Source organism: Neolamprologus brichardi, chromosome 14 (assembly GCF_056152115.1).
Source record: "Neolamprologus brichardi isolate AB-2024 chromosome 14, ASM5615211v1, whole genome shotgun sequence".
Classification (NCBI taxonomy): domain Eukaryota; kingdom Metazoa; phylum Chordata; class Actinopteri; order Cichliformes; family Cichlidae; genus Neolamprologus; species Neolamprologus brichardi.
In genome coordinates this window covers 13,442,985-13,460,770 of record NC_142117.1, presented here as the reverse complement: position 1 = coordinate 13,460,770, position 17,786 = coordinate 13,442,985, and the positions used below count along the sequence as shown (strand labels likewise).

The following is a 17,786-nucleotide window of genomic DNA, read 5'->3' as shown; positions in this document are numbered from 1 at the left end:
TCTGAAATGCCCATGGTGTTGATTTAAAATGTACTCTGGCACAATCAAGGGTGGATTGCTGCTTAAAACAAAAAAAAAATCTATGTCAACCATGTTTTCATGTATTCAATGTTAACTGTAGCGAGGCTCAAACTCTTAATGCTAGGTTATTTTAATAAACAATATTGTCATATGCAAAGCTAGAGTGGCACTAGGGGTGGCAACAGATTATTTTTAGGTTGGGACATGCCACCCCATGCCATCACAGTAGATCCGCCCCTGCTTGCGGCAAGTATTATTGCAATTTGGTGCTACACTTAAAACTGAAAATTGCAAGTGAACCCCTATGACTTCTACATCAGAGAAAGTGCTGCAGCTGGAACTAAGTACATACTTTGTATTATTATGAGTCAAAAAGCAGATATAGATTGGAAAAATGTAGAGATATTTTTGATAACATGATGCTGATTGCAGTAAAAACTGTGGGTTAAAACCAATAAAAACCAGTGGATAGAGATCTCAAACACCAGTTTGGCTGTTTCTTGACTCAAATTCTCTCTGAAAATTTGTTTTCGTCAAATGCTGCCGGTAGGAAAAACAAACAGGGATGAGAATATTTTGTTTCCCTGTGAGGTGAATCGAGCAAATCAAAATGCAGCTCATGTTGTCGTATTTGCCCTATTGATCCCAAAGCTGATGCATCTCTGATGACAGCTACTGGAGTTGTCATGCCTCCCATCCTTTTACTTATTGCTTGTGTCTGTGCAGACACTGAAAGAAAACGTATCTGTGCTCTAAGCAGCATTTAAAAACATGAACACCCATCCTCTGCATGTGCCAATTTGGCTGTTTAATTTTGCTTGTACTTCTTTGCCAGTGGAGAAAAGTAATAAATACAGAGTGTCTCATTTATCATGGATTGCAGAGCGTTTCTGCACTACTGGCTCCCAAAGAGAGAGAGAGAGAGAAGAAAAGCTGGAAAGCCAGTGTTATCGGTCCATTAAATGGTTGTTATCAGCTGTTATCACTCCCATTGATATTACCAGTAGGCAAACTTTTCCCCCAGCTACAAGGCGCAGTAGGCTGTTGTCAGTTCATTTAACTGTGCAGTGTTACTGCATAGACATAGGTGGTGTGTTTCCAGTTTGAAAGAGCAACTAAAATCTGTGTGAGAATGGTGGAGTTGGCAAAAATCAGATAACTTTCACCAAGGAAATGTAGGTTTGTATGGACTCTTTGCATGTAGTGCCATTCTGACTTGCTCTGTTTTTCATCTTAGTGATGCCTGCTAGAAGGTGCAAGACGGCACCAGCTGGCTGTCATAGGAAGCCAGTAACAGCCGTTTGTTGGGTTCATAACAATTTGAAACAGGTGGAATACATGTTTTTTGTTGGTTTCTTACTCAGAGGTTTTACACCTGAGAATGTCGAACTCACTCACATCGTGGTCCACATACAGCCCACTTTGATCTCGAGTGAGCCAGACCAGTGAATCCCCCCGGTCTATCGGTATGAAGAAGTTTAACTGCACACTTAATCCCTGAGATATGTTGGTATTAGAAAATAAAGTGCAATTTCAGCATAACAAAGAAATGCTGTGATAGTAAAAGAATGAAGTCTGTCCCAATGACTCTTTGGGCATAAACTGTAAAAAATAAATGTATAAAATTTTGGAACAAGTTCTGGTAACTCATTGCCCAGAATGTCATTTAACTTTAAAACAGATCGTTTTTGGTCATTTACAGAAATTTTTATTTTAAATACCTATAAAACAGGAAGGTAATAATATTGAATAATATGTAATAAATATAGTTAAATATTCAAAACTCATGCCGTCCTTCACTTGTTGCAAAGCTGTCGAGTGGGCTGGATTATAGTCTCTGCTGGGCCGATTTTGGCCCTTGGGCCTTATGTTTGACACCGCTGTTTAACACTGTTATTAAGGATCTCCTTCCTTAAGCCTCGAGGCAACTGTTGTTGTAATTTGTTGCTGTATAAATACATTTGAACTGAATTCTTTGAATTGAAGTCTTCCCTAGTTTTCAAACACACTTAAAAAAAAACAAAAGATATTACAGTTTCTGACATACAGATAATAAGACATCGTGGGGTCATCTTTGAGCCCTGCAAGCACTTCTCAATTTGACCCCCACCTGCTACTTCATGAAAAGCAGAATATTTGCTCATGCAGTGTGTGAGCAGGTGTTGTAGTTCTGAATGATTACTGAGATACTGATTAATCCCTTGTTAGAAATAATGAAACACCCTTTTCTATGGATTTGTCATTTTGAGTTTGTGTGGGTGGAACATTTTTTTTCCCAGGCTGTTACTGATTTTCTCTGCCATTATTTTTGCATTTGTTCCAACAACCAGGTGCTGTTGCAGTGTGAAATGTATCACCTTTCCTGAACTGAGATTTGTGTGTAAAATGTGCAGTTTTTCCTTTGTCGCTACATTGAATTAGTTTCTAAGGTTACACAACATGTGGCAACAAACTTGTCTACAAGTCAAAATTCAGATGCAGCATGAAGTTTTTTCAAACCTCTCCCTTCACAAAGTCTCAGCACAGTGACTGCTTTGGCACAGTTCTTGACTGAGCTTTCACCAATATTGCTTTAATCTTAAAACAACATTCATAAAAGCAGTGGATTATGAATTCCTTTCCTCTCTGGAGACCTTGCTCCTTAGGCAGCTGTAGACTGATAATGTGTGCGAGGCCTCCTCCAGACTGAGAATGAACTGACTGCTGGGATTTATCCCTGGAACAACAAAACAATTTTCACTCAAGGCTTTCTTTATTCACATGTTGATGTCCACGGTCGGCTAATATTTTCACAGTCTGTGTACATACTGGAGACCGCAGTGTTGAGAAATGCTGTTTTGACAACTGCTTTGTGGCCACAGGTTTTAGGTCACTCGGGCTATGAAGACTAATTAAAATAGAGAAGGAGGGCTCAAATTAAGCATGTCAGTGGCACAGATACTCTCATACATGCACACGCGCACACACACAGCGTCTATGATAACAGCTAAAAGCTGCACACACTACTGCGGCAAACGTATTTCTACAGATTTCTCTTTGTTTTTCCTTCTTTTTCACAAAGGCACACAAACACCATAAGCTGTGAGGTTTCGTGGCAATCTCAAGCACACAGACCACTCATTTCTGGCAGCTTCACTCATTCCTTCTGATTCACTTATGGCACACGATTGGTTCTAGCATGCGATAACGGGCTTCCTACCTTCGGGACAGTAACACCTGGGCCCGGCCAGGCTGCTGAAACAAGTGGCTCCATTCTTGCAGGGCTGGGACACGCAGTGATCGACCAACAACTGGCAACGCTCTCCTTCATAACCTGAGAGACATGAGGTTTATGATCACACTGCTTTTGCTGGAGTTAACATTCTGTGCACTGTTATCATACAAGGATGTGATATATTAATATTTATACATCTGCAGAAGACTAAAGTGATGGAATACATGGAAAAGCTAGAAATGATTTGCTTTCAATGTTGGATTGCTAATTAAGTACTGTGTTATTACATTTGTGTTATTACTCTTGACCTGTTAGCTGTTTTATTCCAATACATGAAATCTCTGTTTGCCTGCAAATTGCTCCCACACAATCAGTTCAACAGCCTAAAATGGCACACAGGTACACCTTACACCCCTGAGAGTCTTTATCTACATCAGATATCATGAATATTATGTTACCAGCCTGACAACCACCTAACAACAGGCTGTAATGCCATCTATAACATTTAATATCCATAGTATGATTTTCACTTTAGGGCAATAACTAAATAATGAATATCCACGTAACTTGAGGGATGCATGATACAGTAAGATGTTATCATGTTGCCTAGCAACAACCTACCAGTTGGCTAAATTGACACATTTGTAGCCTTTGTGCACTTACAACACATTATTAAAAAAAACGTGATATTAATTTTACTGTAATGACACCTAATGTAAACGCGATTTAGGCATGTTATATTATGATGTCATCACATTGTCTAGCAACCACCTAACAACGCCTAACTACAGCATGATTGTAGTAATATTTAATATTATTAAGAGTAGCTGCTCAGAGTTGTACCTAATTTGGTTTCTAATTAAAAAATAATGTCAGCAAGACCACCTGAGCCACCGAGTAAAGACGGTGGTGTTTGCTGTCTGTCTCCGCGTTTTTAATTTTTTCCAAACAGACGCTCACAGAGGGCTCGTTAGCACAACATGCTAATGAGAAGTGACTGGCAATCAGTAATCACCTGTGACATTTACGTTCCTACCACAGGGTCTTTGTTTCCAGTTCCCGTCTCAAAATAAATCTGACAAGATCAAAAGTTCAGGCTACTCTCTGCTGCTCGTTTTATTCAGACATTTTCTTAATGAAAGAGGCTCTCACCTCCCAGCCAAGACAACACAGTCAGGTTCCAAAATATGTGAATGGGGAATCTTCTTCAAATACAAAAGCATACTGGGACCACTACTTTTTAAATTTCTACTTTTTATACATTACAAGAAAGCATTGCATACGTTTCCATTGCTATGCAGATGACACCCTGCTATATTTATCCATCAAGCCAGATGCCAGATGAAATTTTCTGTTTCTAAATTCAAATAAAACTGAGGTTATTGCACTCGGCCCAAAAACTCTTAGAAACATGGTGTCTAGCTGATACTTACTTTGGATTGCATTAGCTTGGCCTCCAGTAACACTGTGAGGAATGTACATCCTTTAATTAGCATTTTAAAGAAATATGTGGGTGTGCTTTTCTTTTTCCATCTCTAAAATTAGAAACATCCTGTTTGCTGAAAAGCTACTTCATGCATTTATCACTCATTGGCTGGACAACTGTAATTTATTACCAGTGTTGGGGAGTAACGGAATACATGTACCGCCGTTACGTATTTAAAATACAAAATATGAGTAACTGTATTCCGTTACAGTTACCGTTTAAAAAGGTGGTATTTAGAATACAGTTACTTTGTTGAAATAAATGGATTACACGGCGGTACTTCCCTCTTTTATATTGTGGCGGGTCAGGCCTGTTTGGGTTTTGTTTGACAGCTACGTTCTGTTGTTCCAGGCAGCAGCGTTACGGTTGCCATGGTTACAGGGTGACGCTCTCTCTCTGCGTGTTTCCTGGGTGAGAGAGGCCTTTTTGTTGTTGTTGTGCTAAGCTAATAGGCAGAATGCTACAGGTATAGCTCTAAAGAATGTAGCCTCATGGGCAGTGTAGTCCGTGCTGCAGGGAGAATGGACTGCCATACCCGTTATGTGTCTGTGAGCGCGAGGAGGGAGAAAAAGGAAAAGTACGAGCTGTCAGGAGCAAAAACGGGAGCTGGAAGTATGTAAATATATTAATAACCACTGCAGCCAAGAAGAGTGCCTGACGAGCCCAGTTGTAAGTAAGCTATTAAGACTCGACTGTACACCGTGTTCGTGTTTTCCTCCAAAAACAATAGGTTCCGTTGGAGCAGCCTTTCAACGCCTCTCTCTGTCTCTCGCTAGCAAAGTTGACCCAGACAACAAAGTAAAGCTAGTTTTCAGCTAAGAGCCCGACACAGAACCCAACGTATTAGCCAGAGGTCCTTTACTATGGTTGGGAGCCGCGGACCTTCAGTAACAGTAATAAATCACAGCAATAGTACATTCATGTAGTTGTAAACAGCATGATAATATATTAAGTAATCCAAAGTATTCAGAATACGTTACTCTCATTGAGTAACGTAACGGAATACGTTACAGAATACATTTTGGGGCATGTATTCTGTATTCTGTAATGAAATACATTTTAAAAGTAACCTTCCCAACACTGTTTATTACAGCCTTCAGTCAGTGGCGTGTCCAGCGGGGTGGCCTGGGGGGGCACAGGCCACCCCCACAACCAGACTGGCCACCCCAGGTGCCACCCCAAAGGTAAAACAATAAAATTCAATCAAATATCAAATGTACGATTATGTTTTCACGGTGAAGCTCAGATATCCCGAGTGTAAGTGAATGCAGCATCGGCTTCTGCACTATGTGCATCACATTAGCAAACAACAAAGGTAAGAGAGCCAAGCACCAAAGACAGCACGCAGGAAACAATTTTTCGGTGAAAGAAAATGAGGACAGAATAAATATCCCGGGAAGTAATATTAAGTTTGTTGAGTTTAGTAAACTTCGGTGAAATTAGAATACCAAGGAAAAAATAACACTTAAAGAATTATTGCAGCCGTCGAATATTTCAGACAGTATGCTACTGAGGGGAGCTAACATAAGAGTTATGAGTTATAAGATATAATCTAAGTCGTAACATTGCTGTATGGAGCTGCAGATTTGGTTGCAGGTTAACATAGCTGGACTGGCCATCGGGCATACCATGATGGAGTTTCTATACAGCTGTTTGGTTACTATGATGTTACTGATAGAGTACTTTATTTTATTTATAAGGTTAGTTAGTAGAGTTGCCAACAGCTCCTTAAAAAAATGGAATGGTCCCTCATTCAGAGAAAATATTACGCGTTTCGTATTGAGCTGAGAAGAGACGCAGTTTGTCCTGTACTTTCGCTATAATGACAAAAAGACACAAAGCTGGAGTTATTCTGTCGTTACACTGCACAGCTGCCTCTTCTTCTCTCATTCTCTCCCCCTGCCTCTCCCGTTGCTACTTCAATCGTGAAACTGATCAATGATCAGCTGATCGGCTTTTCTCTCTTGTTTGTTTATCGCCCACTTTGCGCCAGAAAGAAGAAACCGCCAGATGTCGAGCTAAACAACAGCAGCACGTTTAAGCTTGATCAACTGTTGTTAGAATTTATTTAATATTAATTTCTAGTATCAGCTGATGTTTGCTGGAGCCACAGCTGTAAAAGCTGCTGGTAATGGATATGTGGTGAGAGGGAAACATGAAGATGAAACCAGGAGATGTCCTTACTGGATCATCAGAGCTGAACAGGTGATGGAGAAACAGGTTTACCTTTTAGGTCACATGAATAAGTTGAAGAGAAGTTATGAACTGTTTCTGAGAGACAAATAACACCAGCATCCTTTTCTAAGCAGCTGACAGCTGGTAACTGCAGGGGCGGGTCTAGGAAAGTTTTGCCAGGGGGCCAGGTAGGGCATTAACAGGAAGAGGTGGGCACAAAGAAATACTTTTCTTTCTTATTCTCATTTAAAATATCTAGCTTTTATTAAATAACTATCTAAATCTTACAACCAAAGTTTTTATCTGACGTAAAATGTATAGAAATCATACATATACCAACAAGACAGTGTACATCACTGTCACAACAGCGTTTGTTTTCATTCAAAGGCTTTATGGCTTTAATACCTGGTGGGCCGGTCTCTAGTCAAAATGCCCGATTTTCTGTCCCAGTCCAGCCCTGCAGGTTAATACTGGCAGTGTTACCATGCCAGCTGACTGTATTTCATCATCAGCCAGTGTTGTTCTTTATCAATATTACCAAAGTTTACCATAAGGCAGCATAGAAAGTATTTACTTGCTTTCAGGTTTTATTCAAATGTTAGTCTTTTCAGTTGTTTTCCCACTTTTTTCCTGTTTCAAAATCAAACACCAGTTTGTGAGAAGATTATTTTCTTTTTTTAATAGGCAGATAAAGTTTTACATTGGCTAATTTGTCAATTGTTTGTTACAAATGTTCGTATTTTAATATTCAAAAATGTTTTTGCCCAAAACATATGTGCACTATATGTCAGTAAAAATACTATGCAAATATTGCTGTCCTTGAATGCTGAGTAAACACTGACAAAGCACTGATTGTATCTCTTGTACTTTATCAACGCAGTATCTAAAAACTTTGCACTGTAGTGGTTAAAATCTCATTCTAATAAGAGTTAAAAAGCGCATTCGGTTATTAGGTTTATAGGGTTATTGAATTATGGTTAACGGTTGGTAGAATTTTTTTTAAACATTATCTGCCAATTACATCTGCCACCCTTCTCCAAATCTGTGCCCCTACCTGGCCCCCCCAACAAAAATTTTCTAGACACGCCACTGCCTTCAGTTAATGCAAAATGCTGCAGCAAGAGTCCTGACAGGGTCTAAAAAGAGAGAGTCTTAATTGACTCCCTGCAAAATCCAGAATTGAATTTAAAATCCTTCTCCTCACATACAAGATCTTGAATATTCTGGCCCTATTATATCTTACAGATTTTCATAGTGCCATATTGTCCAAATAAAGCACTGCACTCTCAGACTGTTGTGTAGAGTTTCTATAAGTAGAATGGGAGACGGGTATTTTGTAGCACCAGTTCCCAGTTTGGATTCGGGAGACAGACACCCTCTCTAAAATTATCCTTAAAACTTTCCTGTTTGATAAAGCTTATAGTTAGTGCTGGATCAGGTGACCCTGAACCCTCTTGGTATGCTGCTATAGGCTCAGAATGATGCAGGACTTCATGTGATGCACTGAGCACTTCTTTCCATTTACCACCTTTATGTACCATTTGAACAGATCATTCATTTTACCTTCTCCCTCCCTTTTGTCCCATCTCTCTATTTTCTCCTTTTTCTCTTTTCGGGGAGTTCTTCCTTACCAACATCTTTACTTTAGTGTTGCTCATTGTTTGAGCTTTCTTCAGAATACTGTATCTTGACACTACAATATAAAGCACCTTGAGACAAATGGTGTTGTAATTTGGCACTATATAAATAAACCTGAATTGAGATGTTCAAACAGTCTATCTCAAAAATAGCACTGAAATTAAAACCACACGATATGACATAAAAACACTGATAGTGTGATAGGCCACACACAAAAGAGTTAATGCTGTGAGTTTTAACCTAAAACACAATCTTTTCTTAACCTTACAAAGTCAGTTTTGGTGAACAACTCAGTGAGTGAAAATCACGAGCACAAGCATCCGCCTCCAAGCTGGTAAAAGTATGATGTCATCCACTGCCACCACTCCTAACTCAGGCTTTTTCACTCTTCTTAAAATGACTCTGTAACTAATAATACCACAGCAGGCACTACAGGAGCAGCAATATCTGACGCTCTGGAATGAGAACAAGTTCAACACACACACCTGGTTGACAGGTGCACGTGAAGTTGCGTCCTTCACCCCCCTGCCTGATGTCAGTGCAGGTGCCGTTGTTGCGACAAGGTCGGTGGTGGCAGGCGTCATATTCCTCACAAAAAATCCCGGTGTAGCCGTCTTCGCACTCGCAGAAGAAGGTGCTCTGCAAAAAAGCGAACGCACACAGATTTCCTGTGTCAAATCAGGGATCCCTAACGGCGAAACGGCGGGAGGGAGAAAAACTTGTGAAACAGTAATAATGAGATCGCAGATTGGGAAATAATTCAGCGACACAACAATGCAATTATGAGCAGCGGTGACACAGTTTGGTTTTCTCAGCTAACAAGGGAAAACAGAAGAAACGGCACAAAACCAGACACGGTGAGATGACCTCTCCAACACCTCCCTCTCTACACTTTCATTCACACTTAAGAGGCACAACCAACCGCTACATCTTTTTTGGTTCGGTACGTGAAAGTTGGGGCTCAGTGGATCCATTTTTAACTATGAGCAACGGATAATTAAAACAGGCCAGCATAAATTAAAAATAGCACCGCAGTGTTTGTTCTTCCAGCTATTAAATTTGTGATCAGTGATCAAAACAGAGCGCAATAATGCATCTCTGATGATGATGATAATGGGAATTCAGCTTTTATGGAAGTTGCATGTTTTAGATGTTAGAAAGCAATAAAGAGATTGCTAAAACTAAAGCAATGAGCGTGCCCATTCAGCGGTGCTACCTTTTTTTATTTCACTAATTTATGCTAGTTTGTCCCATAAAACGTGAACCTACTGGAGGGCTGTGCATAAAAAAGGCTTTAATTTGTAAAACCCTTTGAATTAAAGCAAGGACTCTTCATTTTAGTCACATACTGACTGCTGAAAGTAGCTTCTTGTATCAGCGAGCACTGAAACGTGTTCTCGGGTGAAGAAAAGAAACGTTTCTATGTTTTCAGCTTTTATTTCCCGGAGTTCTCACCTCAGAGGGTTGGGTGATGCATTTGCCTTTTCCGGAGCACTGAGGGTCACTGAAGCTGCTGCCGGGCTCCACACAGCTGCTGGCCTTCACCGTCAGGTTGAGACGGAGCGTGACCTCCGGGGCCGTGGGAGCGCCAACGCGAATCACACCTGCCACAAGAGAGTGTGTAATCTGCTCATGTATACAACAAGTGCAGTAATATGTGATGGATAATTGGACTCGGTGGTGGAGTTTTTAACCATACAGCAGTCTGAAGATGTACTTTCTTTTTCTATTTTCAGACACGGCTCTTCATTTATAAATATCGCAACACCTTTTGGAGAGTTTTTAAAAGGATTCCTGGTCCCCAGAGGATGAATTCTTGGCAAACCCTTCTCTTTTCTCGCCTAGCGCTCAGCTGTATTTTTAGCCTTTTAGCATGTTGAGTGAATCATCAAACATCGGCCTGCAGCAGCCGCACACAGCTTTCATTTAACAATGCTTTAGGAAAAGTACACACCGCTGCCCCAAAACTGCATAAAACTTAAGTGGTAATAAAAGAATTGATGGATTCAGTTCATTACAGTGACCAAAATAGAGACTGTGCCTCTCTGTCTTTGTCTCTCCCCATCTCTGGATCTATAAATGTAGAACATCTCGTATTATAGGTTCAATCAAAGCTGACAGCTTCACGGGCACTTGGATAAAAATAGCTTCGTAGTGGATATCACCTGCCATTCTTTTGGAGCAACACCGGTGACGACAGCGATGATGCAAGCTCCTCGGCCAATCGGAGCCCTGATAAAACGACGCGTGTTCCTCCGTCATCCCCGACCGAATCATCGTCAGCACAATGACACTGAAAGTCGGACCTGCACAGTCATTGCGCTTTTAAACTGCGAGGAAAGCACATGGCCACAAACATCATGGCGTTTCCATCCCATGTGTAGATGGGTGCCTGTGTCTTTCCTCCTTTCCCCTGCATGTTGCAGGGAAACATGCAGCACGCTTAAAATCCTGCGTAGATGTGAGTTTGGTTTTGTTGCAAGCATTTTTATTCAATAAATGCGATACCGCCTGCGTCTTCATCCTTCTCCCACAAATTGTCCTTCATTCACGCCTCCTTCACGCCCCTTTATCCTTTCCTCTAATCCCTTTCTTTGTTGTCTCCTTTCCTCCCTTGCTCCCTCCTTATCTAACTCTTCTTTCTCCTTCTTCCATCCTTCCTCATCCTCTCTTCTCTCTGATTTAACTCCCCAGTGTCATTGCCGCCGCCACCGTGTCCTTCTCTTTCTCCCTCCCTCCGTCTCTCTCCGGTGAAGCTGCCACCGAGTTACCAGACGTGTCAAGGTCAGCAGCCGGGAAGAGTAGCAAAACAGCATCAGGTATGTAGAGCACACGCAGGGGTCAGCCAGCCCTTCAGTCAAAGGAGCGAGGCTCCAATTAACCCCCGGCGGCACCCGCTGCAGCTCACACCATCGTTTTTTGGCACCACTCTGTGAATACTCAAAAACTGCCCGTGTGAAGCTCGGTATTAAAACACAGATGGAATATCAGCATAAATGTCTGTTCGGTATGCAAATAAAACATTCTGACTCACATATGCAAATGTTATGTTATTTTCCCCCGATGACACTGAAGAATAAACGCCGCAATTACAACTTATTTAAATTCATTAATCCTCTGATGTTTTTGGCTCGGCTGTAAATGATCTATTTGGAGCTTCTTGACAATGTTTCAAATTCAGCTTTTCTGTGGTTGTTGGATGAACTGCCATACACATTAAATAATTTAAAAAAAACCAGATTCTCTGTAAATATGTATCTAGTTTTAATAAAGTTATGGCTGGTTTGGAGTCATCGAGGGACTATCTATTTATATTTCCCACAATTTTTTTATAGATCATCCTCAAACTTCACAACAATACACCAAGCCTTGGGGGACACGAGTACCTAGGTGGGCTAAACATTTGACCTTGGCCTTCATTCTCAGGCAGCAAGGTCAAAGTTGACCTTGAAAACAAAATTCCAGAAACCATATCAACTAATGTATCATATGACAGGGCACGGAGACCGCTGTACAACACACTCAAATCTTAAAATCTTTACAGCCTATAGAAGCTAAAGATTTCAACTAATTTTGCTGCAATCATATCGGCAAAGTTAATAAAATAGGCAGTTTTAGTATGTAGTGCTTCAAGGTTATGGGTCAAGGGTCAGAGTCACACGAATTAGGAAAGAATCTTAGTTTCTATTGGATCATCTCCGAACTTTGAACCAATATATTAGTCACTAGGGGGGCATTGAGCTCTTTAACTTTATATTTTGACATTAATTAATTCGCTACAAGATTTTTATATTACCAATGCTGACATCACAGATTTGATATAGGCCCTGTCCTTCAGGGGGAGTTGAGCTCTTGTTTGTTATGTTTTTTTATGGTTAATCCGCCAATAAGCACAAGCTGTTTAATCTATAATATCTATAAATGTTTTTACCAAAAAAAGCAGAAAAATAGTACAAGTGCGTTATTATTTTTGATTAAGATGCCAAACTGCATCCGTTTACTTGCGTTCCTGAACATTTATTTTTAGTGGTCGAGTGTTGCGCCTAATTCATTTGCAGTGTTTCTGCTCAAATTTGGATATGAAAACATGAATTCAGTTTAGTATTTGCTTAAAAAAATAAAAAACATAATTTTCAATTTTAAAAAAGTGTTTTCTTGATTTTATGGCAGCTGGTCGAATAAATTTGTTAAGCACTGTATGCCTATATTTTCTATACAATCTATGAGCCAAACGTCCGGATTTACCAGCTTTTTAAAAGAAATTATTCATAACAAAGTAAATCCTCTGTTCTTCTCAAGGCTGTTTAATTTTGATGCCTTTAAGTAAAGACAAATCCAGATTCTTGGCTTCTGTGTCCAGAAATACAGCTCAGGGCTGGTTGCCTCAAAGAGCTAAATGCTAACATGCTGATGTTTGGCACATGTCCACTATTGTAGTTTCCTGTGTTTGCATACTAATATTTCCCAAAAGGCATTATTAAAAAGTACCAAGACACCGGAGGCTTACTCAGGAAGTAGTTCTGTCCCAGGGGAAGCAAGTGGTCTGGCACCACCAGTCCATCCGGGGCCTGCAGGAACCACATGGTGGTGCCGTTCAAAATGGACGAACGGAGGAAACCTTCTTCGTTCACTCGCCACAGCACGGGAGCTCCACTGGCATTCACCACGACCCTGTTTGGAGCAGAGACAGGAAGCTCGTGACGAACGCTTACAGCCTTCAGTGTGTAAATCATAGGTCGCACAAGAAAATTCAAGACTCAGTGCTCAAACACAATCCACGTAGTGCACGCTTTTGCTACTGTATACCAAGTGAGGGCTTAATCCATCTTGCCAGCCATGAACCTTTTTAAAATGTCAGCATGTCAGCTTGAAATATTAGACACATGAATGAATCTTCTATGTGAAGCTGCCTGCTTCTGCTAATGGTTATTTTATTCAAAAGAAGAAGTTTGGTGAAATATCATCCCGTGTGCACACGTCATGGTCGACAGCAGCTCAACAGTCAGTCAGTTTTTGTACCGAAGGACATTTTGTGCGGCGTACCCGATGATTAAAGTACTGTCCTCCTGTTGGTGAGTCCAAGCTGGGATCATAGTCAGGTCTGTGAGTAATGACTGCCAGAGAGGTTGATGCTTCTTGTGGAAACACTGTGAATCTTGTGAATAGAGTTGTGAAATACAGCCAGTGTTGCTGGCATCCATCATTCACACTGAGCCATTAAATAGACCCCCGGGGACACGGAGGTCTCTGCAGACCACATAATTCAAACATGAGTCACATAAAAATACCAGTGACACCAAAATGATCTCTTTTGTCTTTTATTTAAACAAACCTACTATTGAGCAATTCCAAATTAATGTCTATGCAGAGGCCAAGATCAGCAACCCAAATGATATCGATGAGACAAAGTATTATTTACAGAGCTCAGTCCATCTCTCTCTGCTACCAAAGCCACAGCCAACCATGAGGGTAAATCCCGTATCTGGAGGCCTACTGTTCTGGGGATCGTGCTGCCAGCAGGATGATCTAATCCCTCTGGGCAGAGCGAGAAGAACAATGCGCGCCATGTTTCCTGCCAGAGACGCCGAGCTCCACCAGCTGCTTGCTGAAGAGACAGTAAAGAGCAGAGCCAAGCCGAGCTGAGCTGAGCTGGATCACCACGCAGAGCAGAGTGAAATCTGTCACTGGGGGTTGTGAGAGGCAGCAGCTTCAATGAGCCTCCTCTTGTTTAAATGCAATTGAGAAGCCCTCTAACCCCACTCCCACACCTAATCCATCCAATATTAACAAAAACAAAAATCAATCTGATTATGCATCAGCTCCCGCCGTCACGTATCTGTTCTAATGAACGCTTGTTACTTATAGGAGCAGTAATTATTATTATTACCTCTGTGTGCTTTTCATACACTCAGCCACAAATGAAACAGATTTACAGAGAAATTAGGATAAAAAATGACAGATATGGGATGTGCCTGGCTTGACAAATAAGCACACACGAGTGTTAGTAACAAGCTGTTTGATTCATTACTAAAACATAAAAAAATCAGAGTCAACTTTGCTGGCGTGAAAAAATATAAAATGGTAATAAATTATTCAGAATTAAAGACTGATATTTGTAGTGCTGTGTAAACGTACTGAGCCAGCCCGTCATGGGAAATAGGTGCAGGGACTTATTATAACATGTGTAAGTGTACTTGGCAATACAGTATATGAGGCATAAACAGAGTTTATACAATTCTAATCAGCTCAATATTTAATAACCAGTCTGAACTCTCTTAGTCCAACTTCCTTATAATGTCTTGAAGTAGTCTTCAGGAATAGTTCTCCAGGCTTCCTGAAGGACATTCAAAGCTCTTCTTTGGATGTTTCTGCCTTTTGTTCTGTTCTCTGTCAAGATGACCCCACACTGCTTCACTAATGTTGATGTCCGGGCTCTGGGGAGACCAATCCATGACACGCAGTGTTTCATTCAGTGTTTTTCTATCCAGGTGTGCTTTGGCAGCATGTCTGGGATCATTGTTATGAAGAAAAAGAGAAATTGCTGCAAGTGATGCTACTTTTCTGTGTTTATTCTGTATTTCCATCATTTTGACAAGATCCACAACACCACAGGCTGAAACTGACAGATGGTTGCAGACACTCACTGCTGTACCTGTCTCCTGATCTCCTCCATACATCCTTATGATTGCTCATTTGGATTCGTCGCTCCATCAGACTTCTTGTCACTAATTTTCAGTCCAGTTCTTGTGTAATTTGGCATGCGTCAGTCTTTTCTCCCTGTTTCCCTTCCTTAAGAATAACTTCTTGACAGCCAATATTCCACTGAGACCATTTCTGATGAGGCTTCAGTGAACAGTAGATGATCAACTGAAGGCTCAGATGCATCTCTCGGGTCTTGTTGGTCGCTTTGCTGAATTTTTTCCTGTCTTAAGGACATGACTTTCACATTCTGTTCACCTGCTGTAGATACCTTTTCTTTTGTCTTCCACTCTCTAGTTTCCTCAGATTTCTTAAGGATAGACGCCATACTATGCCAGGTATCCAGCTAACAACTCTCACCTTACCGGTGCAAATATTTTATCTTATGCCTGTCAAACTATGCTGTATTTGGCATTTTTTGCTGCGTGTTTTGTGACAGGCTGCTAGTAACAAAGCACTTAAAGACACAATTAAAAACTGGTTCTTTGTAGACACAAGATATACCTCGAATTAGGTGCCTTTTGGGGCTTGAATGATTCATAAGTGAGTTTTAAGTGGCTTAACACTCCTCTGAAAACGGTCAGGTACATAAAGTGGACTGAAATCTAGTAAAAAAGCAGCCAATTCTACACCAGCAATAAGAAAAATGCTGCCAAAGCATACAAAACAAAACGGAAATAGAAAAAACGAAAACAGAAATAGTTCAACAACAAAAAAAAAAAGGGAAATGTTTCTGGGGAGACAATAACTCGACGGACCAGTTGCAGGAACCCAAACATGGTAGGCGTGTTTTATCATGACTCATATAATACTGATGACAGATTTTTAGGCTAATAGTTAGGCTAATACACTTACATCTCATCTTTTCTTTCCTCACAAAAACGATAGATCCTCCACTTCTTTTAAGCGTCTCCCAGCAAAATTCTTAGCATATTTTGGTTCCTGCAACTGGTCCGTCGGGTTATTGTCTCCCCAGAAACACTTCCCTTGTGCTTTTAGAGATCTGTTTTTTCCTATTTCTGTTTTCTTTTTTCCTGTTTCTGTTGTGTTTTGTGTGCTTTCTTATTGCTGGTGTTTTCTTAAGTTGCTGTCTGTTTGGCCTCTCAGGGCCACCGTACAATGCCCAAAGAAGGACCTTCAGAAAACCTGGAAAACTACTTTTAAACATCACTAAAGACTAAGACTTTTACACAGCACTAAATTTATTATTCAAAAGAGGACAGAACTACTTAAGTGAGCCAATTTTGCTTTTAAAAAGAAATCTGCCGGGCACACTTTGTGGTCCATAAGGATATATTGTAGGTTTGAGCTGAGGAGCGAGGGCAGGTTGGATGAATCAATACGATGGCTGTCCCACAGCGCTGCGGCAAAGAGGGGGGCTGAGTCTGGAGGTGAAGCTACGAGCAGTGACTGCAGTAATAAGATGGTGGACGGGCTGCTTGTAGCTGAAATGACTTTTCCTTCGCTTCAGCCTGAGGCGCAACATGAGGAGCCGAGATATCCGGGGATCTTCAAATGAAAATGTACCGGGTGATATCTGACAGCTAGTCCTGCATTTGAATGCTCTACACTCATGCGTGTTGGGAGTGTGTAAGGCTTTGTTCGACTTCATGTTGGCATTTGTCTCATTTTTCGTGGCCAGTGAATAATTGTGACCTAGAGTGATTATTATTAATTCAAAGCTCTTGCATTAAAAGAGTTCATAGTCTTGCGAGTGATACTCAGGTTCAGCATACGTACGTCTGTTTAGAGACATGACAGCTACTCTCTCCGGCCTCTCTGGGATCTGAAGCTTCATCATCATACTATCAGCATCTCTAAATCGATGCCACTTTTGAATTGCTGCTTCATTCCTAAGTGCGGTGCGTCAGGTTTGTAAGAGTGCCCTTCACTGCCTGCATCTGGGCGTGCGTTCAGATGTCATGTGCAATTATACAGTATGAAAACAAAGCAGCAGCAGTTGATTAACTCGCAGCTCTCGGTCTGCGGTCGTGATGAGGGGCCCGAGTCGTGCCTGCAATATGTAAGGAGGTTCTACATGAAGGACGCCCAGCATTCACCTTGACCATTCCTTCAGCATAATTCACTGACCCTTATTTACTGAGCAAGAGGAAGAAAGTTTGCGAGTTTGTGAGCTTTCAGTCACGTAACGCCAAAGTCTTACGTGCAAGAGCCGAGTCACGAGGGGATTCAAGTGGGAGGCAATTAGCTTAAAAATCTTTGAGCTGTGTTCTGTTTCCAAGGAAAGTTTCTGCATGCAAGTATGCACATGAAAGGCTGCACAAAGCAGAATCTATTTTAATGTATCTTGATGATAATTATGCACCCGATATACTGGACAGCGTGCTTTGTTGTTCCTCTTGCTGATTAGGAGCCAAAGAGCTGAGCTAATTTTGCTGAGATGGTTTTTTAAGCTCGATTCTGGTGTTTGTGTGCTCCCATAACACAGAGCTGAAAAGCAATCGCTGGCCACATGTAGGTGAAAGTTTTCCCCACAACACCCTCTCCTGAGGGCATTTCCACATCACTGAGCTAATGCCACAAGTTCATGTC

At 41.1% G+C, this 17,786-nt stretch overlaps 1 protein-coding gene across 1 annotated transcript in view; it reads right to left on the bottom strand.

Annotated features, from left to right (window-relative positions):
- Window positions 1-17,786, bottom strand: part of dner (delta/notch-like EGF repeat containing) — a 76,683-nt gene that overhangs the window by 19,096 nt on the left and 39,801 nt on the right. Inside the window, exons 4-7 of the mRNA XM_087850864.1 lie at window positions 13,042-13,205; window positions 9,990-10,138; window positions 9,020-9,173; window positions 3,221-3,334 (exon numbers count right to left, since the gene is read on the bottom strand). Coding sequence (XP_087706990.1) covers window positions 3,221-3,334; window positions 9,020-9,173; window positions 9,990-10,138; window positions 13,042-13,205 — 581 coding nt within the window. The remainder of the gene's footprint in view (window positions 1-3,220; window positions 3,335-9,019; window positions 9,174-9,989; window positions 10,139-13,041; window positions 13,206-17,786) is intronic.